Here is a 24,991-nt window from a genome sequence, read left to right on the forward strand (position 1 = left end):
AATTCTTCAAAACTCTGCTGGTGAGCACTCTGCTGTTGTCTAAGATCTATTTGTTGGTGAAAGGAAGGTAGTCTTCCTCTCACCAACATTCCATTGTATTTGGGCTTCAGGACACCAACGCTTGTGTGTACACACATGCATGTGTGTGTGTGTAAGTGTGTGTGTATGTAATTTTAACTTACATTTGCCTTATCTAATACCTATATTCTATAGCCTTCCCACTTTGGTTACTGTCCTATTTCTTTCTTTCATTTTACATTAAACTCTAGAATTTGTCCATTGTTGTTTCCCTTTTTTTGGTAAATATTTATATCTGTTGTTGTCTTTTTATTATTTCCTATTTTTTGGTATTTGTCTATTTATGTGGAATAAATACACTGTGGATGATTTAAAGTTAGCAAATCTTACTTCATTGAAAGTAGAGTTGGAAGAGGATTACCCAATAATGCAATGAGCCCATAGAAGCTGGCCTCAGTAGACTGCTAAATTTACCTATACTAATCATCTCTTTTTTGAAATATTTATTTATTTTTGCATACAAGAACTGGGGTGTATGTCAGAAGTGCGGGTGTGAGAGGATTCACTAGAGAGATCGGCAAGCAGAACAGGCAGATCTACTGAAATAAGCGGAGACGAGGGTGAGACAGGAGAGGTCTGCTGCACCATGTGGGTTGCTCCCCAGCCTGCCAGGATTGAACTTGTGCTGTAATCACTGGCGATAGCTTGATAGCACTGTCTTTAACTCCTGGCACCACCAGTCAGGCCCACTAATCATCTCTTTATTATCACTCCAATATACTTCAGTCAGGATTTTGTTCTCAATATCCCAGTAAAAACACAACTCCCAAGGTCGTTAATTCAGCCCTCATTTACTCTACTTCTCAGTCGCATTTATTTCATTTGATCCAATTGATCAATTCCTCATTTTGAAAAACACTGTCCTATGGTGTCCAGGGCTCCAGCACTCCTGGTCAGACTCTTACTTCACTAGTCTCTCTTTACTAGTCACTTTCATTAGACTCCACCTGTTGACATGTCTCAGAGTTCAGTCTTCTGTTATATTTCTTCTCTATCTATATACATTTCTTAAATCTGTTACTCACGATGGGATAGCACCACCTCTAGAAGGTAGTTTTGAGAACTCTTGGATGCAATTTTGTTATCACAGTGATGATCAGAAGTTACTGAAGTTTAGAGTGAAAGATCAGAGATACTGCAATGTTGTAGAGAATGCTATGCAATAAGGAATTGTCTCACGTCATGACTGTCTTGCAAATGAGTTTCTGAATATTCATGTAAATGAAAAACCCATTTGTAATTATAAAAATGCAAAGTTTTTACATGATTTCAGTGTGCACTGAAATGTCCAGGATTGCAACCTATAAACTCTAAGAATATTGTCCTCTATTGTGTCTAGAACTTAACCCAGAGGTTCATTATTCTGGGAAAAAAAAAACAAAAAAAAAAAAAAACAGAACTCATAGTATTTCAGTTGTATTGGGAGCCTGTACGTAGAATTTTCTTATTCGTGGTCATTCTGCATGTGGGCACAAGTCAACTCTTCCACGTTTGAAATATTTAAATATTTAATAGGGGGCCTCCCTGGTGGCACACGGGATTAAATCACAGCACTATGACTCTATCCGTAGCAACCACAGCATGGCACGAGTTTGATCCTGGCAGGCCAGGGAGCTACCCACATGGTGCAGCAGACCTCTCTTGTCTTACCGGCTGCTCCCCTCAGCAGTGTGTTTCAGTCAATCCGCCCATTCTGTTCCCCACTCTGTCTCTGGTGAATCTTCTCACCCCCCACGCCTCCGGCCTGTACCTCAGTGCTTTTCTGTGTAAAAATAAATTTTATTTTATTTTGTTTTGTTTTATTTATTTTTATTTTTACAAGCACTGGGGTACAGGCCAGAGGCAGGAGGGTGAGAGAATCTACCATAGACAGAACAGGGAGCAGAACAGGCAGAAGGACAGAAATACACTGTTGAGGGGAGCAGAGGGCAAGACAGAAAAGGTCTGCGGCGCCATGTGGGAATCTCTGGTCAGCTGGGAATCAAACAGGTGCTTCGAAGGCTAAGGACAGCTTCACAGCGCTGCACTCAACCCTCTGTGCCACCAGGGAGACCCCAAATCTTCAAAAAAAAATAAAATAAAAGCAAAGAAGGGGTGGGAGGAAGCAAATATTGCTTAAAAAATACACTGGAAAAATTAAAAACAAGGTGTTGGATATTAGAGGGTTGATCATTACAGTCTAGGTGTTTCCATCTAACTTCAATGATTTAAATCCACTAATATACTAAGGATTAATCAGTTTAGATCTCTAGCTTGGACACATTCAGGAACTACAAGGCATATGAAATTAAAAATATACTAAACTAAATTTTTTTAAAGATTTTATTTTTTTTATTTTATTTATACATACAAGAATTGGGATGTAGGTCAGATTTGCAGGTGGGGGGGATGTGCAGGGGGGAATTCACAAAACACAGTGGGGAGTAGAACAGGCAGATCTACTGCAATACATTGCGGAGGGGTGCAACAGTTGAGAAAGAAGAGGTCTGCTGAGCCCCATGTAGGTTAGCTCCCTGGATGGGGACAGAACTAAATTCACAGTGGTTCGTAATAGCTTGATAACACTGAGACTACCACATGTGCCACCAGGGAGGCCTCTAAACTATATTTTTAATATTCATTAATGTCCCCCACTCCCGATATGCCACAGTGAATATTCTTCATCATAGTAAGTGGCAATACTGTCCACTTACATATTTAAGCTAAAAACCTTGGTGCTATCCTTGATTCCTAATTTTTCTTACACCCCAGTTACAATGTAGCAACTAAACCTGTTGGGGATGCCTTTAAAATGTATCTGCTTCTCATGACTGTCACCTAATTCTCTTGTCTGGACATCAGCAAGTTTCTATGTGAATTCATATCACAATTCCACTTCTTGTCGACCCTCATAATATTCTACATAGAAGCCTAAGTCACCATTTTAATATTTTAATAAATTTTGTTTAATCATACCCTAAACAAAATCCTAAAATGGTTTCCTGTAACGTACTTTTAATAAAACTGCACACTAGCGTTACATATAACTTATATTTACAGACTTTATAGTAAAGTTTGTGCATATCTACCTTATCCAGCCTAGGGGTATACACTTTATTTCTCACATTCCACTTACTCAGCCTGAGCAACACTGTACATATTGTTGGATCTTGGAACACAAACATCTAACAGCTTTGAGGTTTTTAGAATTCCTCTTGTCTGTCTGAAATGCTATTCCCCATTTATTACTACTCCAGATTCAATACTCTGTCCAGAGAGCTTTTGCTGATCTTTCACCTAAGACAAGCCCAAACCTGGAATGACTAGAATTTAAATTATCTACGAGTTTAATACAGGGAACTACTGACTGAGGTGAGGGATGACCTGAGAAGTCAAACTGAAGAAAGTGAATAAATACAGAAAGTAGCAGGAAGCTACTACCATCCATGGAGGCTATGAGTCATGTAAGCTTATCAGATCCCATAAAACAAGGCCATATGGAAGGAAACAGAATCACAGAAGAGTGTCTCCAAAATTAGGATAAAATTATGATACATCTTACCCTGACCACTTCTAAAATATTTGACTTGTTATCTACGATGCTCACAATTCTTAACTTTTCCTCCTCTCCAAAGTCAGTCTCTTCAAAAAAGATCTCAATCTGTCAACCTCAAGGTAGTTCACATTAGAACAAAATAAATAACCATTCAAATACATATTTCAAAACCATACCCTTTGTCTAAAATTAAAATTCAAGTCCTCCAATAGCCTGCAATGATTCCCCACCTAACCTTTCTGATCTCACTTCCCATACTTTCCCACTTAACAGTTTATTTCCAGCCCTACTGGCATCCTTGTTATACTTTGAATAGCCAAAGGTTTTCCAACCTCAGGGACTTTGCACTTGCTCTTTCCATAGCACCAACATGCTTCCTGAAGTCTCCCTCACTTCACTTATGTACATACATGTCTATTCAAAAAGTCTGTAATGGGCCTCCCTGGTGGCACAGGTGGCACAGGCGGTTGAGTGCCGTGCTGTGAAGCTGTCTGCAGCCTCTGCAGTGCCAGTTCGATCCCCGCCAGACACGCAGCAATCCACATGGTGAGGCAGACCTCTCCTGTCTCACCCGCTGCTCCCCTCAGCTGTGTATTTCAGTCAGTCTGCCTGTTCTGTTCCCCACTCTGTCTGGTGAATCCTCTCACCTCCTGCACGTCTGGCCTGTACCCCCGGTTCTTGCATAAATAAACAAAATCTTAAAAAAAATAGTCTATATATAAATACCCTATCTAAAGTAGCATTATATTCTTACTACCTACCATACTTTATTTTTCTTCATAGTACTTATCACTATCTAACACCTATATCAATTACTTTGTTGTTTATTGGAGGTTTCTACTGAATAGAAAAACAATCTCTATGAAAGCAGAGATTTCAGTTTTGGTCAAAACTGTATCTTCAGAGTCTAGTACAGTGTTGGGCACATAGTGCAATTGAATATTAGTTAGAATAACAAATAGAATAATAAATAATGTAAATGTTATCTTCCACAAATGACTTACATTGTAATTTGTGAATCTCAGCAACAACAAGAAAAAGAGACTTCTAGTCACTGCTTTGTAGATGCAGCTATTGATATTTCACTTTTATTATGGGTTGGGAATAATTATACCCTGAGTGAATATAAACTATGTAAAACCTATGATATTTTATACATCCAATTATGATTTGTGCTATTCAAATATGTCAGCCTACTCAAGTTTATTTTGGATCTCTCTCTCTCTTTCTCTCTCTCTCTCTCTCTCTCTCTCTCTCTCTCTCACACACACACACAGGTTAGAAGGCTGGTGCCATAATTAATCCAAAATTATTATAAAATAATATTCGTTTTTTATTTATTTATTCATTTTAGTACATCATTGTTCATTTCTGTACAATAATCGATTTCTCCCCTCAAGCATATTCCCCATAATTCTTTTATCACCACAGCTCCTATAAACAATAACCATAGTCCTTGTGTTCTTCTTTCCCCAGTTTTGATCCTACTCCCTCCCTCCTTCTCTGATGTATGCCTCAGATCCATGGTTTGCCTGTGAGTTTTGTCTTTCCTGACTCTCTGTTCATATTCCTTATATTCCACCTATAAGTAAAATCACTTATATTTTTCTTTTTCCTTCTGACTTATTTCACTTAGATAATCCCTTCAGGTTCAACTATGTTGCTGCAAATGGTATAAATTTATCTTTTTTGATCACTGATAAAATTCCACGTGTAAATATACCACATCTTCTTGATTCAATCATCTGTTTTGGGACAATATGTCGTTCACCTCCTTTGTTAGGTTTATCCCCCGGTACTTAATTTTTTGGTACAATTGTAAATGGGAGGCTTTTTTTTCTTTCTTTTTTTTTTCCTCTTTCTTTTTTTCATTTTTATTTTATGTAGTTTTTACATCATTTTTCATTTTTGTACAATGTATGCATTTTCATCTTGGTTATCGTCCCTGTAAAATTCCCACCTCCCTTATTTTGATCCTAGTCCCTTCTAATGGGAGGCTTTCTTAATGTTTTCCTGGCTCAGCTAATTGTTTGCATATAGGAAGTCTACTGATTTTTGTGCATTGATTTTGTAAGCTGCTAATTCACTAAACTATTTTATTGTTACAATTATTTTCTCTGGATTTTTTAGGGTTTTTGCTATGTATCATTATATCATATGCAAATAATAATAGTTTTACTTTTTCTTTCCTTATTTGGATTCATTTTATGTCTCTCTCTTGCTTAACTGCTCTAGCTAGGACTTCCAGTATTATACTGAAAAAGCAGTGTTTAGAACAGACATCATTGTCTTGTTCCAGGGAAAGCTTTCAGTTTTCACCATTAAGAATGATGTTAGCTTGGGTTTGTCATATATGACTTTATGTTAAGGTATGTCCCTTTTATCCCCAAAATTTTCAAGGGGCTTCATCATAATCAAATACTGATATTTTCTCAATATCCATTGATATGATCATGCTTTTTATTTTTCTTTTTGTGGATGTGTTGAATTATATTACTTGATTTTCAGGTGTTAAATCATCTTTAGATCTCTGGAATAAATCCCACTTGGTTGTGATGTCCTTTGATGCATTGTTGAATTGATAAGATTTTATTGAGAGTTTTTGCTTGTGTGTTCATTAGGGAGTGTGGTCTGCAGTTTTCTTTGTTTTATTTTGGTATTAGTGTAATGTTGGGTTCATAAAATGTATTTAACAGTATTCCTTCTTTCTCATATTTTGAAAAAGTTTTGTAGGATAGGAACCATTTCATCGCTGAATATTTAGTAGAACTCATTTGTGAAACCATGTAGTTCTGGGCTTTTGTTTTTTGGGAGAGCTTTTATTACTGTTTCATCTCTGCTGCTTGCAATTGGTTGTTTAGTTTTTTTTTTATTTCTTCTTTATTGTGCTTTGGATGATTGTATAGTTCTAAGAATTTGTCCATCTCACTTATATTGTTGAGCTTCTTTGCATATAAATGAATAACATTGTTATAATTGAGTGTGATCATTTTCTGATATACTGTTTCCCAAAAACAAACAAAAAAAACTTTAAATACCTTACCCATATTTTATATTAATCTTTTCATGTGCATTTTACAAGATTAAGTATGAGATATGTGAAGCTAATACATTAATAATAGAGTTATCACCTCATTTTTGGTGTAGTCTTTAATTAAAGCTCTATCCAAGATCACTTGTAGTGTAATATCCTATATTGTATTCACAGTGTTTATTAACTGATTAAGGCAAATCAATTCTATTGGCTCTATTTTGCTTTCAATGATAAAAGAAATCATTTGTTATGACTATAATAAATTATTAAAACTCATGGACATTAACATCCAAGATTCAAGGAAAAGATGTTGTATAAGACATATTATCCATTAATTATTAAAAGAAAAAATGTCAAATTTTTAAATTAATTGCTTGTATACATTATGTATATAATGCTTTTGTAGTAAAAATTGGACCTCTGGAACTAGTTGCTATGTAAAACAAGAAAATGACCAACAGAGTAACATGATCAGACATTATTCAACAGTAATGATATCTATGAATAAATTAATAAGACATTTCCAGACAGAATGAAAATCAAACCAATAGGCAGTCAGTGACCAAATTTTTGAAGTTAGAAAGCATAACTTATTCTAGAAGTGGCATAAAATTAATTCAGTTCAAAGGGGAATCTACTTTGGTAATTCATTTTTTACACCCTGCAGTACCAGCATCATTTCAACACATGAATTGTGTTTAAGAGCTTTTAAGAGTTTTCTAAACTTAAAGAGTCTTTCACATGCTTAGGAGATGCAAAAAAAAGAGGCCTCAGTAAATTAAAAGGTTAGACAACAATATCTGTGCAGGTGAACATATTTCAGAGAAGGAAAAATCACTATAAAATGTTAGTTTAGAAAATTAAACTTCTGATATTCAACTTGTTAAACACCTCTTGGGCATTTCCTTTATCTACAACTCTTAATATTGAGTTTTAATAGTTTTTTTTTTTTTATAGAGGCATGTTTTATTTATTTATTTATTTATTTATTTATTTATTTTATTTGTTTGTTTGTTTTGTTTATACATGCACTGGGTACAGTCAGAAGCGCGGGAGGGTAAGAGATTCACCAGAGCCAGAGCAGGAAGCAGAGCAGGCAGAAGGACCGAAGTACACTGCTGAGGGGAGCAGCGGGCGGCAGGAGAGGTCTGCACACCATGTGGGAGCCAGGGATCGATCCGGTGCCGCAGAGGCCGCGGGCAGCTTCGCAACCCAGCGCTCAACCCCTGCACCACCGGGGAGGCCCTTAATATTGAGTTATAATTATCTCTTTAAGAATAAAACCCAGGATCCTTTATTTTAGAAGTAATGCATCCATTTTTCTTTCCATAATTGTAACTCCCTTGTTTAAGAAAATTAAAACTTAGAAAAATAATAGTGTCAAATAGGGATGGACTTATTTTGGGTTTTTATAGCATGACAATTTAACATTTATTTCCAACTCCAAAAATATTTAAAGTCAACAACCAAGAAGGTCTATTAATGAAAAGCATCTGAATGGAACTGAATTCACTAAACAGAATGATCTTATTTATCCTTCAAGGCATAGTACAAAAGAAAAGAGGGTAAAATTAAAACTAGTGTTTTTTTTTTTTTTAAGATTTATTTATTTATGCACACAAAAACTGAGGTAAAGACCAGAGGTGTGAGGGGTGAGAGGATCCATCAGAGACAGAGTGGGGAACAGAACATGCAGGCTGACTGAAATACACTGCTGAGGGGAGCAGTGGGCAAGACAAGACAGGAGAGGTCTGCTGTGCCAGGTGGCTTAATTTCCCAGCCTGGGACCTAAGTCCTGCTGCAGTGGCTGTGGATAGCTTCATAGTGCTGAGACTTAAGCCCTTGTGCCACCAGGGAGGTCCTAAAACTAGTTAAGTGTTTTAAGTGCAATAAAGTTTAAAATAAGCAATGGTGCAATCATTTATTTTAATGAGCTACAGACAATGAAAACAACTGTGAAGAAATCCAGGAACAATAGCAAGTAATATGCCATCATGAAGTTTCTGCTACCTTGATAAATAAAATTACATCTTTCTGGGGCTAATTCCATTTAGATATAAAATTCTATCGATTACCATTAATTACTGAAGTTAATTCTTACTGTATTGGGATTACTATATTGTTATAATTCTTACTCAATTAATGTAGAATTTGAGCAGAATATAAATTCTAATCTGTCTTTTTCTGACTCTCTGTAGTTTCCACAAACCATTCTTGGTATATCATTCAGTTAAAAATATATTACTTATCATTACATTCATGTTTATACATGCACCTTTTCCTTTGAGTACCCAACCTAACCAACCAGTCAACAAACCGACGCTTATTGAGCATTCATTTGTCATTCTTCCTGTTGGGACTGGGGATATAACATAGATAATGTTTATTTACTGAGAACTATTAATATGATGTAGCTCTCAGATAATAAAAAGGTATTTATTGAGTAAGTTAACAAAATGACACCAATAGTTCTGATAATGAAAATGACCACTATTCTAAATAGAGGCTGTGCGGAAGCTATTTATATAAACAATGCCATGAAATGAAATATGCAAACTGGATGATTTATGTTATCTCATAACTATGTGTCAATTAGTCAATTTTAAGAATAAAACCAATGATTAATTCTAAAATCATGTATTCTAAAAAACATTCTCATCTGACAAGTAGGCAGAAACCTGTGATTTGTCAGCATGGTGAACAATACATTATTAATAATTACCATTATTCAAAGAATTCCAATTCCAAAAATATATCACAAAAGAATAAAACATGAATGCCTAAAGAGTACAAAGAAAGAGAACAAAACACCTTGAGAACATATGTACATATCCATGCATTGTGGTAATTCCACTACAAGTATTTATATTACTTTATCACTAATTATTTTCAAAGTATATATCTTAAAACTATATGGTATACATACCTGTCCAGTCTCCTACTATTTTAAGATGGACCCCAAATGTTGCTTTGGTTTCAGTAGGACACTAAAATAAATAAACACTAGGATCAATTCTGAATAATAATTGAATTACCAAACTATGATTCAATTATAAATTTTAGTCTCATGCCAAATATCCCAAAATCAACAGAAAATAGAGATGAACAGATTTGAAATGTCTAGATGTTCTCTTAATTTGAAGGAAAATTAAATGCCAGCCAGTCAATATACATTTCTCTAAAAACACATAATAATTTATATAAAACAATAAAATATACTGTCTAAAATTGCTAGTATATTTCATTTATATGCAATTCTTATTTAAGTATCTACTAAATTGAAATATATAGGAGGACACAGTTTTTTTTTACCAAGAAAGAAATGGAGACTAATGATTTTAGTGTCTTTTTCACTCTACTTTTTATTATATACTTCACATTTAACAAATTCAATAGAAAAGGTAAAGTATTCTCAATGTTATCTGATTTTTCCAGATCCAATGAGAAGACTTCTACTAAAGGAGCTCTAGCTAATTTCCTTCCTTCATTCCTGGAAAGAAAATTTGAGTGAACTGGCAAGAGTACTTGAAGAAGGAAATAATTTGTGGTATTGGAGGTATGAAAAATTATCTATGGCCTCACAATTAGGAAATATTGAAAACACTCAGAAAAATAAGAGAATAATTTTTAGTACACAATAGGAAAATGCAGATTTTTCCATAATCCCAATCAATCCCCATCCACAAAAGTTCTGAAAAAATGAGTTTATTTCATAACTCATTTGGTGGCATCAACTAATTGACGGGTGAGTAATTATGAGAGGTTAATATTTACATATAAAACATAATAAAGAAAAATTTTCCTGCAGAAATACTAATTTGTTTAGGAATGTTGAGTTATAGCCTGCCAGATATCTTATATAACATACAGAATAAGCACACCTTTTAAAATTCACAAAATTCTCTATTGTGAAAATGCATCTAACTGAAGGGTTATGGATAATGGGTCATCTATGTGTGACTTCTGTGCCAAGGGCAGTGCTATGCACGTCACAAAATCTCACAACAACCCCAGAGAGTTGTCTGTTATAATTAAGGAAACTGAGTACTTAAAACTTAAAAATATTAACTTTCCAAGATTATACAACTAGTAACAAGACAAAACAGAGATTAGAACCAGGGTCAACTGACTATATAGTTCTTAATTTTATGGCAAAGCACTATCTCCACTAAGGTAAAGTTATAGAAAATGGGTGAAGGTTGCAGGAGAAATCAAATGAAGTAGGAGGAAAACTAATTTTTGAAGATTAGTAGAATCAGCACACAACAATATAAATTCAAGGGAAATAAGGCTAAAGTTAAAATACAGATGAAAGAATATGACAATGGGTTTGAAGGTTCAGTGATGGATAATGGGTTATATAAAGCTCTCTAAGATTCTCAAGCTCACTGTATTGACCAATTAATGGATGTCACAAAAGAATGCTATAAAGGGTCTCCCCGGTGGCGCAGCAGTTGAGCGCTGGGTTGCGAAGCTGCCCACAGCCTCTCTGCAGCACCAGTTCGATCCCCCGCTACTCCCCAGCCACCAGAGGAGGGTCCCACATGGCACACAGACCTCTCCTGCCGCCCGCTGCTCCCCTCAGCAGTGTACTTCATCACTCTGCCTGTTCTACTCTCTGCTCTGGCTCTGATGAATTCTCTCACCCTCCCGCACTTCTGACTATACCCAGTGCTTGTATAAATAAATAAATAAATAAATAAATAAATAAATAAATAAATAATCTTTAAAAAAAATGCTATAAAGAGGGGAGATAAAGGAAAATAAGGAAACCATGGAGATATGAAAACAATTCATCAAAAATGAAAGCTATCTTGGAAATTAATGAGAACACAAAATAAAAAGCAGGCATTAGTCAGTAAGCATTTGTTCATGACAAATTATAAAATAACTAAAAATCACATGAAGAGCCTTCCTGGGAGCACAAGGGGTTAAGTATCAGCACTATGATGCTATCCACAGCCACTGCAGCACAAGTTTGATCTCTGGCCAGGGTGGTGACCCACATGACACAGCAGACTTCTGCTGTCATTTCGTCCACTGCTCCCCCAGCAGTGTGTTTCAGTCAATCTACCTATTCTGTTCTCCACTCTGCCTCTGTTGAATCCTCTCACAGTGCCCCACACCTGGCAGCTCTGGCCTGTACCCCAGCTGAAGAAGAAGAAGAAATCAAGTGGACCATCCCTTATATAATTGAAAAAAAAAAATCAAGTACTTGGGAATGAACACAAAGAAATGGAAAGACACCCCCTGCTCATGGATTGGAAAAATTATCATTATTATAATGGTCATCCTACCAAAAGCAATTTACAGATTCAATGCTATTCCAATAAAAAATTTCAATAGCTTTCTTCAAAGAAATAGAACAACTACTGACAGAATTCATATGGAGCTAGCAAAAACCACGAATAGCCACAAAGCTCTCCTGGAAAAAAAAAAGGGGGGGGGACTGGAGGTATCACACTTCCAGACTTCAAACTATACTATAAAGCCATAATAATCAAAACTGCATGGTACTGGATCAAGAGCAGGCACCCAGACCAATGGAACCAAATAGAAAAACTAGAAATAAACTCACAGATTTATGGTCAACTAATCTTTGACAAAGGAGCAAAGAATATGTAATGGGGCAATGAAAGTTTGTTCAATAAATGGTGCTGTGAAAAATGGGCTGCTATATGCAAAAGACTTTGAATGAATACCTCACACCATCCACAAACATTTACCCAAAATGGATTAAAGAGGGTCTCTCCTTGGGGTGCAGTGGTTGAGCTCAGGGCTACAAAGATGCCCGCAGCCTCTGCAGTGCCGGTTTGATCCCTGGCCGCTGGCGAGGGTCCCATATGGTGTGACAGACCTCTTCTGCTGCATCTGCTGCTCTGCTCAGCAGTGCATTTCATCAGCCTGCCTGTTCTGTTCCCTGATCTGGCTCTGGTGAATTCTCTCACCCTCCTGTGCGTATGACTGTACCCAGTGCTTGTATAAATAAATAAATAAATAAATAAATAAATAAATAAATAAATAAATAAATATTTAAAAAAAATGGATTAAAGAACTAGACATAAGAACTGAAACCATAAAATACAGAGAAAATATAGGGTTAACAATACATGACATATACCTCAGTAACATCTTTAAAGACACATCACCCAAAGCAAAGATAGTAAAGAAATGGATACACAGCTGGGAATACATCAAATTAAAAAGCTTCTGTACAGTGAAAGAGATATTAACCAAAACAAAGAGATACCCCACTGATTGAAAGAACATTTTTGCACACAATACTAATGATAAGGGACTGATCACAAAAAATCCACAAGAGCTTATGAGACTCAATAAAAACAAAGTAAATAGCTCAGTCAAAAAATGGGCAGAAGGGCATCCCCTGTGGTGCAGCGGTTGAGTGCTGGGCTGCAAAGCTGCCCACAGCCTCTGCAGTGCCTGTTTGATCCCCGGCTGCAGGCGAGCGTCCCATGTGGCATGCAGACCTCTCCTGCCATGCCCGCTGCTCCCCTCAGCAGTGTACTTTGGTCTTCTGCCTGTTCTGCTCCCCGCTCTGGCTCTGGTGAATTCTCTCACCCTCCCGCACTTCTGACTGTACCCAGTGCTTGTATAAATAAATAAATCAATCTTAAAAAAAAACAAAAGAACTTAAAAAAAATTTAAAAAATGGGCAGAAGAGCTAAAAAGAAATTTCTGCAAAAAAGAAAATGCAGGGCCTCCCTTGTGGTGCAGGGGGTTAAGTGCAGAGTTGTGAAGCTGTCTGCAGCCTCTGCAAAACAGTTTTGATTCCCGGACGGCCAGGGAGATACCCATATGGCACAGCAGACCTCTCCTGTCTCACCCACTGCTCCCCTCAGCAGTGCTTTCAGTCCCTCTGCCTGTTCTGCTCCCCACTCTGTCTGGTGAATCTTCTCACCTTCCCCAGCCTCTGGCCTGTACCACAGTTCTTGTATAAATAAATAAATCTTTTAAAAAGAGGAAATGCAAATAGCCAACAGGCATATGAAAAAATGTTCAACATCACTTGTAATCAGAGAAATGCATATCAAAACCACGAGAGTGCATCTGATCCCAATGAGAATGGCACATATTAAATAACTAGTAATGACAAATGTTAACGAGGATGTGGTGAAAAAGGAACTCTCCTGAAATGCTGGTGGGAGTGCAAATTGATCCAACCACTATGGAAAGCTGTGTGGAGGTTCCTCAATCTGGTAAAAATGGGGCTTCCATATGATTCAGCAATTCCATTCCTAGGGATCTACCCAAAGAACACAAAAATATTAATTCTAAAGGACACCTGTACCCCTATGGTTATTGCTGCTGCAATATTTTAAAATATTACCTATTTACAAAAGGTAAAACCTGGAAACAACCTAAATGCCCAAAAATAGATGACTGTTTCAAGAAGATGTGGTACATATACACTGGAATATTACTTAGCAATCAAAAAAAAGATAAACTCATGCAATTTGCAGACACATGGATGGAGCTGGAAGGGATCATGTTCAGCAAAACAAGCCAGAAAGAAAAAGAAAAATACCCAATGATCTCACTCATAGCAGGAGTTTAGAAAACCTAAATAAAGGACCAGGTGAAATACTAATTATAATAAAGTAAAAATCAAAATCAACAAGCAACTATGATCCAAAGACACACTACGTGGGGGGAGGGGATGGAAGAGGGCAGGTAGGAGGGATTAGGGTCAAAATAAGGGGACTGGGAATTGTATGGGGAGTATAAGCAAGATGAAAAAGCATGCATTGTGCAAAAATTAAAAATGATTTAAAATATATAAAATAAAATATAAAAAGTATAATATGAAGAATAACAAAAGCGGTAGAGATATGCTAATATTTTTAAAAGATGAAATGTTGTGAGATGGTTGTTTAAGAGGTGACTTAGTAAACCAAAACCTGAAGTGTAATTAGGTCCAAAAAGGAGACCTACTTGAGAAGCAAGCCTGGCTTTCCCTCAAAAAAACTGGGAAAAGTCGGAGACAATGGAAGGAATTTGGTGTTGAATTTATGATAAAAAATAAAGAATTGTGGGCCTCCCCTGGTGGCACAGGCAGTTGAGCACAGCACTGTGAAGTTGTCCGCAGCCTCTGCAGTGCCGGTTCTATCCCTGGCCGGCCAGCGAGGGTCCCACATGGTGCACAGACCTCTCCTGCTGCCCGCTGCTCTCCTCAGCAGTGTACTTCGTCAGTCTGCCTGTTCTGCTCCCCACTCTGGCTCTGGTGAATCCTCTCACCCTCCTGCGCTTCTGACTGTACCCCAGTTTTTGTATAAAGAAATAAATATTTAAAGAATATATAAAAAAAGAATTGTGCTCATATCCACAAGTGGCATAATTTTACCTCCATATTTACCTCAGATTTACCAAGCACAAGTCAGAAACTATTCTTGAAATCCAGAGAATTCAGACAAAAATGACTCCAGATGCACTTAAAATGAGTGCAGAAGAAAGTAGGGCTGAGATGTAATTCACTCACTCAGCAAATATCACTTTAAGTGCCAGCTAAAGTCATGCTCCAAAACTGAGAATCTGTACAATTCTCACCAGAACCCGCTCAAACCACAGCCTAACTTCGTTAATGCAGCCTCAGTTGCTTATACCCAAAACTTCTTTCTTTTTTTTATTTTATATATTGTTTACATCATTTTTTTTTATTTTTTGTACAATGTATGCCTTTTCATCTCGGTTATAGTCTGCATAAAATTCCCACCACCCATGAACTATCACCCCTTGTGCTCTTGGCCCCTTATGCTCTTCCCAACCTGTTTGGATCCTATTCACTTCACACCTCTTGAAGAATCTCTCTGGTTTATAGTTGCTTGATGATTTTGATTTTCATTTTATTATAATTAGTTTTTTTTTTCCTGATCCCTTATTTGAATCCTCTATACTCTGTACTCTATACCATGTGGTATTTTCTTTTTTCTTTCTGGCTTATTTCACTGAGCACAACTCCTTCCAACTCCATCCATGTTGTTGCAAAAGGCATGAGTTTATCTTTTTTGATTGCTGAGTAATATTCCACTATGTATATGTGCCACATCTTCTTGATCCAGTCATCCACTTTTGGGCATTTGGGTTGTTTCCCTGGCTTACCTATTGTAAATAGTCCTGCAATAAACATAGGTGTGCAGGTGCCCTTTTGAATTAATGAGTCCTTTGGGAGTAGAATTGCTGAATCATCTGGAAGCTTCATTTTTACTAGATTGAAGAACCACCACACAGCTTTTCATACTGGTTGGACCTGTTTGCATTCCTACCAACAGTGTAGGAGAGTTCCTTTTTCATCACATCCTCACCAACATTTGTTTTTGCCAGTTTTTTTTATTGGCATTTCTCTGATTACAATTGATGTTGAACATTTTTTCATATGCCTGTTGGCCATTTATATTTCTCTTTGGGGAAGCGCCTTTTTAGCTCTTATGCCCATTTTTTGACTGGATTATTTTCTTTGTTTTTGTAGAGTCTCATCAGCTCTTTGTAGATTTTTGTGATCAATCCTTTATCATTAGTGTTGTGTGCAAAAAATGTTCTCCCAGTCAGTGGGATTTCTCTTTGTTTTGGTTACTGTCTCTTTTGCTGTGCAGAAGCTCTTTAATTTGATGTAGTCCCAGTTGTTATCCTTTCCTTCACTTTATAAACAAAAATTTAGAGACGACCATGAATCTAGTTTTTCCCCACATGCCCGGTCTATCAAGAAATCTTGTTAATTCTAACTTTAAAATAGATTCAGAATCTGACCACGTCTCAGCAGTTCCACTGTCACTAACCTTGTCCAAACCATCATCATGCTCCTGCGGTATTAGCACAATAGTCAACAGCCTCCAAACTAGGCACCTTGCTTTTTCGCTCCTGCTTCCCTTCACCTTAATACAAAAGCCAGACTTATCATGTAATAAGTAATCCAGATCATAGTATTCATCTACTCATAACCCTCCTACTGCTCCCTCCTGACTCAAAGTGAAACTCAAAGCCCTTGCAATGTCTACATAATCTGATTCTTCATGATTTTTTGTGGTCTTATTTCCTGCCATCCTCCTTTTTTTTTTTTTTTTGTAGTAGATTCCAATCATGTTCTTTCCCCTTCCATTCACATACACACACACACACACACTCTCTCTCTCTCTCATACAAATGCAAACCAAGTATAACTCTGGGTCTCTGGGTGAAAGCTATAGCTTTTGAACAGGAAAATGATATCACCTGATTTTTGTTTTAAAATATCTCTCTGGTTGATAAAGATTAAATACTAGGTGAGCAAGAACAGACAGAAAAAGATCAAGTAGGCCTACAATGGAGGGGTTCATGCTGGACTCCCACCCAGATTTAATATTGAATCTCAAACTATAGTGGATTAGCCCACATGCTGTGGAAAAGTTGGACATATTTTGAAGGTAGAGTTAATAAATTCTGGAAAGATTATGAATATATATTTTTTAATTATAAAATGCAGAAAAGATTTTTAGATTTTCAGTCTGATCAACTTTGTACAATGAGGTTGGCATTAACTGAAGTGGGAAAGACTATAGGTAGAATAGATTCAGGGGGTTGAAGATTAAGAGTTAAATTTTAGACAAGAGTTAAATTTTAGATATTGTTTACACATCCAAGTGGAATTTTCTGGCAGACAACTGGTTATCTGAGCCTTCATTTTAGGAGTTAGGGACTGGGCTAAAACAATAAATGTGGATTATGATAAGATAACATACAAATGCATCAACAAGACTGAATGAGATAACAAGGTATAAGCTTAATCAAACAGTAAATGGGATTCAATTACTGACACTTGAGTGGTCTGAAATTTAGAGGTTATAAAGATGAAAGAAACAGAGAAAAAAATAAATTAACCAAAATAATTAGGAGAAAAACCAAGTGAGTGGATAATAAGATTCATTAAAGGAAGTTATCAGCTGTGTCAAATGCTGCTGAGAGGTCTAACCGATTGAGGACTGGAAATGACCACTGGGCTTAGCAGTAGCATAGTCACTGATAAACTTGACAATGTTTTAGTAGAGAGTGGTGGATAAAAATTGGTGGAATTAAGAAAGAATGAGAGGAAAGGAATTGAAAAGTAAGATATGGGGTGGCAGCTAGAAGGAGAGGTAGGTCAAGAAAGGGGTTTTTATTAATCATATTCCCTTTGGTACCTGGCAAAAGAACATCCAATGCACCAATTGATAGTGTCAACTTTAATACTACACATCAGGTTTGCTGTGGATACACTGACCTATTTTAGCACATGCTCTCATTAACCACTGGAAGAATATTTTCTGAACAGGCATTGGTGGTGGGTGTACCCGAGTAGCTGGAGATATCTCAACCTTCCACTAGACCCTGACAGCCCATGTCCAGACCTGGAAAGATCTTGTGAGATTCTGTGGGACCTTGCCAGGCCCTCCCCAGATCAGTGAGAGTCCATATCCACATTGGTGCATGTACCCAGTAGCCAGAGACCTCTTCACCTTCCATGAGACCATATCAGTCCCCACAAAGACTGGCCAAGGGCTCACAACTTGTGGGCAGAGCCTGCCAGTGCCCACCCAGACTGGTGAGATCCCAGACCAGGGTTGGGGAGCATGCAAAAGGAGCCATAGGCCTCACAAGAAACCTCCCACACAGAGCAGCAGAGATTACATGACCTTCTGCAAGATCCTGTCATCACCTCCCCAAACCTGCAGAGACCTCATGACATTCTAAAAGAGCTTGCCAGTGCCCACTCAGACTGTTGAGACCCTGGGCCCTTGTCATGAGTGGTGGTACCAGAGCAACCAAAGACCTCACAAGTCCCCACCAAGCCCCACCCAGACCAAAAGAGGGCCCATGACCTCCCGAAAGATCAAATCACACAAGTCAAAAGACGTCATTTGATTTACCATGAGATCCCTGTCAGCAACTCTACAGACTGGTGAAAAACCAGACCTGACTCAGAGAGTGAGCCAGAGTAGACAGAGGTCTCATAGCCTCCACTGAGACCTGGACAACAGCTACAACAGATAGGTAAGTACTGTGCGGAATAAGGGGGGAGCACCATGCTTAAATGAAACTTCACATACAGCAACTGGGTTCCAAAGCTAATAATGGACAGAAGGAAAAACCCAACAAATGCCAACATGAGTCCCCAAAAAGCATACAACACACACAGGGAACAAATTCCCAGGACCCAAAATCATAGAAATGGAAGCTATATTCTTCTTATTAGATAGAGAGATTAGAATTGCAATGATAAAGAAATTCAAAGAAATGGCAGAAATTCAGAAAAACAAATGGAAGTTCATACAAATGAAATCAACGAAACTAATACAGAAAATGAAGCTCTATGTAAGGTAAACATGGAATTACATGATTTCAAAAGAGAAATAGAGGAGATTAAAATCTCAGGAAAAAGTCAGAGAGGCAGACTAGATCAAATGGAATGAGTCAGTGTAACCTAAGATGCAAATATACAAAGAACCCTGGTAGAGGACAGAGAGAAATGATTTAAAAAAATAAATAAACATTCCAAGAACTGTCTGACTCCTTAAGAAAAGGCAATAAAAAAGAAATGGGAATACCTGAGGAGGTAGAAAATCAGACTTCACTGTACACTAACTAAGAGTAAAGAGAGATTGGAATGGAGTGTTCTGAATACTTAAAGATGAAAACTGTCAACCAAGAATACTCTATCCTACAAGATATGCTTTCAAATATTAGGAAGGAATAAAGGTGTTTCCAGACAGAGAAACTCAAGGAGATTGCAAACACAAAACTACCCTTCAATAAATACATATGAAGTAGCTTATACATTGAAACTGAAAAGAGGAAACATGCATAAAGAAAAATATAAAGAAATACATTGACAAAAAAAAAATGAAGAATACAATGGCAGCAACAGACTAGCACATATCAAATAATTTTAAACATAATTGTACTGAACTCACCAATCAACAGACACAGAGTAATTGGATATGCAAACAGAATCTAAACTTCTGCTGTCTCCAGAATACAAATAGAAATTGAGACAACAAACATACACTCAAAGTGAAGGGTTGGAAAACAATCCTACAAGAAAATGGGACACTAAAGGCAGCTCTCACCCCCTACATCTCTGACCTGTACCCCAGTTCTTGTATGCATAAATAAATAAATATTTAAAAAATAATAGAGGATGAAAACACACTACTTGAAGGCCAGAGGGTAATAAGGAAATCAAAGAAGGAATCATTTAATAATCATTTAATAATATACAGAGGATTTGATTTCCTTATTACCTCCCTGGTGGCACAGGGGTTAAGAAGCAACCTACGAAGCTATCGGCACCATTGCAGCATGAGTTCAATCCCCGGACAGGGAGCTTCCCCACATGGCACAGCAGACCTCTCCTACCTTGCCCACTGCTTACCTCAGTACTGTATTATTTAGTGATATGTGCTAGTCTGTTGCTGTCATTGTATTCTTCATTTTTATTTTTTGTCAATTTATCTCTTTATATTTTTCTTTGTGCATGTTTCCTCTTTTCAGTTTCAATGTATAAGCTACTTTATATGCATTTACTGACCGTTTATTGAAGGGTAGTTTCATTCCTCCTGTTCTGTTCCCCACTCTGTGTCTGGTGAATCCTCTCATCCCCTACAGCTCTGACCTGTACCCCAGTTCTTATATGCATAAATAAATAAATATTAAAAAAATAATACATAGATGATGAAAACACACTACTTGAATACCAAGGGTAATGAGGAAATCAAAGAAGAAACTGAAGATAAAAAGATACCTTGAGACAAAAGAAAACGAACGGCCATCCAAAACATATGGGAGGGCCTCCCTGGTGGTGCAGCGGGTCAGGAGCCACACTGTGAAGCTGTACGCAGCCTACACAGTGCTGGTTTGATTCCCAGCTGGCCAGGTAGAATCCCACATAATGTGGCAGACCTCTCCTGTCTCATCTGCTGCTCCCCTCAGCAGTGTATTTCAGTCAGTCTGCCTATTCTGCTCCCCACTCTGGCTCTGGTGAATCCTCTCACCCTCCCTCGACTCTGGCCTGTACCCAGCTCTTGTATAAATAAAAATAAATCTTAAAAAACAAATTACATTAAAAAAACAAAAACATAAACAAAAACAAAACATAATGGGACACAGAAAAATAGCACCCAAAGAGAAATATATAACAATACAGGCACACACACACAGACACAAACACAGACACACACACACAGACACACACACACACAAATAACTCAAATAAATAGCCTACTCTCTCAACTTGAGGAATTAGAAAAAGAAGAAGAAACAAATCCTAAAGCCAACGATGAACAGAAATAAATGAAACAGGAATTAAAAAACCCAAAAGATCAACAAAATTAGTTGTTTTTTGAAAAAAAAAAAAAAGGCAAACAGGGACAGATCTCAAGTAAATAGAATCAAAAACAAAAGAGGAAAAATCACAACAGGTGCTGCTGAAATTCAAAGGATAATTAGAGACTACTATGAATATCTATAAGCTAAGAAATTCTAGAACCTCAAAGAATGGGAAAATTTTTAGTGTCACATATTCATCCAAGACTGAATAAAGAAGAAATAAAAACCCTGAACAAACCAATCACAAGCAAGAAAACTGAAACACTAATCAATACTCCCCCAGAATAAAATGTCCACTACCAGATGGCTTCACAACTGAATTCTAGCAAGCCATAAAGATGAACTAATACCTATCTTACTCAAACTCTTTCCAAAAATCGAAAAAAAAAATACTTCCAAATATTTTTTATGAGGCCAACATGGCTGTAGTATCAAAACAAAAGACAAAGCAAGAAAAACAAAGTAAATTACAGACCAATCTCCCTAGTAAACACACATACACAAATCCTGAATAAATTTGTGGCAAACCAAAACCAAAAATGTATTGAAAAGATCATACCCATGACCATGGGGGATTCACATCAGGAACATGAGAATGATTCAAAATACAAAAACCGGGGCCTCCCCGGTGGCGCAGCGGTTGAGCGCTAGGTTGCGAAGCTGCCCGCGGACTCTGCAGCACCGGTTCCATCCCCGGCTGCTCCCCGGCCACCGGAGGAGGGTCCCACATGGCGCGCAGACCTCTCCTGCCGCCCGCTGCTCCCCTCAGCAGTGTACTTTGGTCCTTCTGCCTGCTCTGCTCCCTGCTCTGGCTCTGGTGAATTCTCTCACCCTCCCGTGCTTCTAACTGTACCCAGTGCTTGTATAAACAAAACAAACAAATAAATAAATAATTAAAACATGCCTCTATTAAAAAAAATACAAAAATCGATCAATCTGGGCCTCTCAGGTAGCACAGTGGTTGAGCGCTGGGCTGTGAAGCTGCCTGCAACCTCTGCAGCGCTGCCAGTTCGATTCTAAGCTGCCAGCGAGGGTCCCACATGGCACGCAGACCTCACCTGCCACCTGCTGCTCCCCTCAGCAGTGTATTTTGTCAGTCTGCCTGTTCTGCTCCCTGCTCTGGCTCTGGTGAATTCTCTCACCCTCCCATGCTTCTGACTGTACCCAGTGCTTGTATAAATAAATAAATAAAAATCTTAAAGCAAAATATCAATCAATCTAATTCACCATATCAACAAAAAAGAAAGATAAAAACCATGTGATCATATCAACAGATGCTAAGAATTTGAAAGGATCCAATATCAATTTATGTCACAAACCCTCAAAAAAACGGGATAAATAGAACATATCTTAACATAATAAAATACATTTACAACCAACAGGGCCTCCTTGGTGGCGCAAGGGCTTAAGACACAATTTATAAAGTTAACCGGAGCCACTGAAGCTTGAGTTCGATCCCCAGCCACGGAGATACCCTTCTGGTGCAGCAGACCTTTCCTGACTTGCCCGCTGCTCCCCTCAGCAGTGTATTTCAGTAGATCTGCCTGTTCTGTTCCCCACTCTGTCTCTGGTGAATCTTCTCACCCCCCCCACCACTGACCTGTAAACCCATTCCTGTATGCATAAATAAATAAATATTTTTTTTTAAATACAACCAGTTCATAGTTAATATCATCCTCAATGTTTAAAAACTGAAAGCTATGCACTAAGATCTGGAATAAGACAAGGACATTCCTTCTCATTGTTGCTATTCAACATAGCATTAAAAGTTCTAGCTAGAGTTAGAGAAAAGAGAAATGAGAAGAGAGAAAGTTATAAAAGGAATCCAAATTTGGTAAGAAAAAGCAAAGCTATCATTATTTGCAGATGACATATACATTGAGAACTCCCAAGTGTCTATGAAAAAAAATACTCAAAACAATTAATCAGCTTATCAAAGTGGCAGGGTATAAAATCAACACACATAAATCAATTGCCTTCTTATACACAATGAGTTAGAAGAAGAAGAAAATAAGAATGTTATCCCATTTACAATAACACCAAAAATATTTAAAACCCGTGAGTAAAGGTAACCAAGGTAAAAGATCTATACAAAGAATATTACAAGACATTGTCGAAAGAAATATAAGATACAAAATAATGGAAAAATATCCTCTGCTCATGGATTGTAGAATCAACATTGTTTCAAAATGGTCATCCTACCCAAAGCAATATACAGATTCAACTCAATCCTCCCAAAAACATCAACAACATATGTCAAAGAATTACAGCATATACTACTGAAATACTTATGGAATAAAAAGAGACCCTGAATACCAAAAGCTCTCCTGACCAAGAAGGGGATGGAGAGGGATATTATACTCCCAAACTTCAAACTGTACTACAAAGCCATAATAATTAAAACAGTTTGGTACTGGAACAAAAACAGACACATAGACTAATGGAATAGAATTGAGAGCCCAGAAATAAACCCACACATATATGGATAGTTAATCTATGACAAAGAAGACAAAAAACATACACTGGAACAAGGAGAAACTCTTCAATAAATGGTGTTGGGAAAACTGGATAGCTGCTTTCAAAAGTATTAAACTGGACCACAATATCACACCATACACCAAAATCAACTCAAAAACAGATCAAACACTTGGATGCAAAACCTGAAGCCATAAAAGAAGAAAACATCAGCAAAACATTTCATGGCTTAAGATTTAGTGATGGCTTTATAGATTCTTCTGCAATAGCAAGGGATACAAAAGAGAACATAAAAAACTGGGACTGCATCACACAAACAAACAAAAACTTCTGTATAGTGAAAGAAACCATAACTAAAAGGAAAAGACACCCTAGTGAATGGGAGAATATATTGGCATACCATATGTAGGACTAATATCAAAGATATAAAATATATACCATATAAGTCACAAAACAAATCAATCCAGTCAAAAATGGGCAAACAAACTAAATAGACCCTTCTCTAAAGCAGACATTCCAATGGCCAGAAGACACATGAAAAAATGTTCACAATCACTTAGTGTTAGAGAATTGCAAGTCAAGGTCACAGTGGAATACTATCTAACACCTGTGAGTATGGCCCATATCAAAAAGGCCAGAAACCACAAGTGCTAGCGAGTATGTAAAAAATAGGGAAACCTCCTATACTGCTGGGGGAATGCAAACTGGTCCAGTGTTTTGGTAATAGTACAGGTATAGCAAAACACTAAATATGGATCTGACATTCGACCCAGTAATTCCACTCTTGAAAAACTACCCCCAAAATCTAAATTACTAATTTGAAACAAACTTGTACTCCAATGTTTATTGCATTGATATTTACTATTGCTCAATTATGGTAACAACCTAAGTGCCCCAGAACAACTGAGTGCATCAAGATGTGGTATATATACACAATGGAGCAATACTTAATGATCAAAAAAGATAAATTCATGCCACTTTTGGCATGATGGAGCCTGAAGGGATAATGCTAAGTGAAATAAGTCAGAAAGAAAAGGTTAATACTGAATGGTTTCATTAATGTGTGCAATATAAGGTAACTAAATTAATAGTCAAATAAAGACAAGCTTAAAAACTAACTCTTTATATCTGACTACTGAACTGAAGAACCAGGAGGGAGAAAGTTGGGGATGGGTAAGAATTAAGAGAGGAGGAAGGACAATGGTCTATGATGGTAGAATATGAGTGTGTGGGTGGTGGGTACACTATAGTGGTAATACCTGATGAGGGGATCCCAATATTATCTCAATTTAAAATAAATAAAGTAATACAAAAAAGATGATTCCAAGAATTGACGGCTCTAGAATAAAATTACTAGCAACTTAAAAAAAAAAAAGTTTTCTTTCCCCCTGGAATAAAAGAAGAAAATCTGAAGCAGTTAAATGATGTTTAATGTTCTGAGAGCTCAGATGTCCTGCATATTTCATGAACATTTGTGACCTCACAGGCCAATCTCCACCATTGTGATTGGTCTATGA

At 37.2% G+C, this 24,991-nt stretch overlaps 1 protein-coding gene across 2 annotated transcripts in view; it reads right to left on the reverse strand.

The window, feature by feature from the left end:
- The window catches only part of NOX4 (NADPH oxidase 4), a gene marked incomplete at both ends in the record, with an annotated part of 203,829 nt that overhangs the window by 80,925 nt on the left and 97,913 nt on the right, over positions 1–24,991 (reverse strand). For both annotated transcript variants that reach the window (XM_084230445.1, XM_084230444.1), the window contains one exon: positions 9,574–9,634. In XM_084230445.1, coding sequence (XP_084086571.1) covers positions 9,574–9,634 — 61 coding nt within the window. The remainder of the gene's footprint in view (positions 1–9,573; positions 9,635–24,991) is intronic.

Source organism: Talpa europaea (assembly GCF_964194135.1).
Source record: "Talpa europaea genome assembly, chromosome: 1".
NCBI lineage: Eukaryota > Metazoa > Chordata > Mammalia > Eulipotyphla > Talpidae > Talpa > Talpa europaea.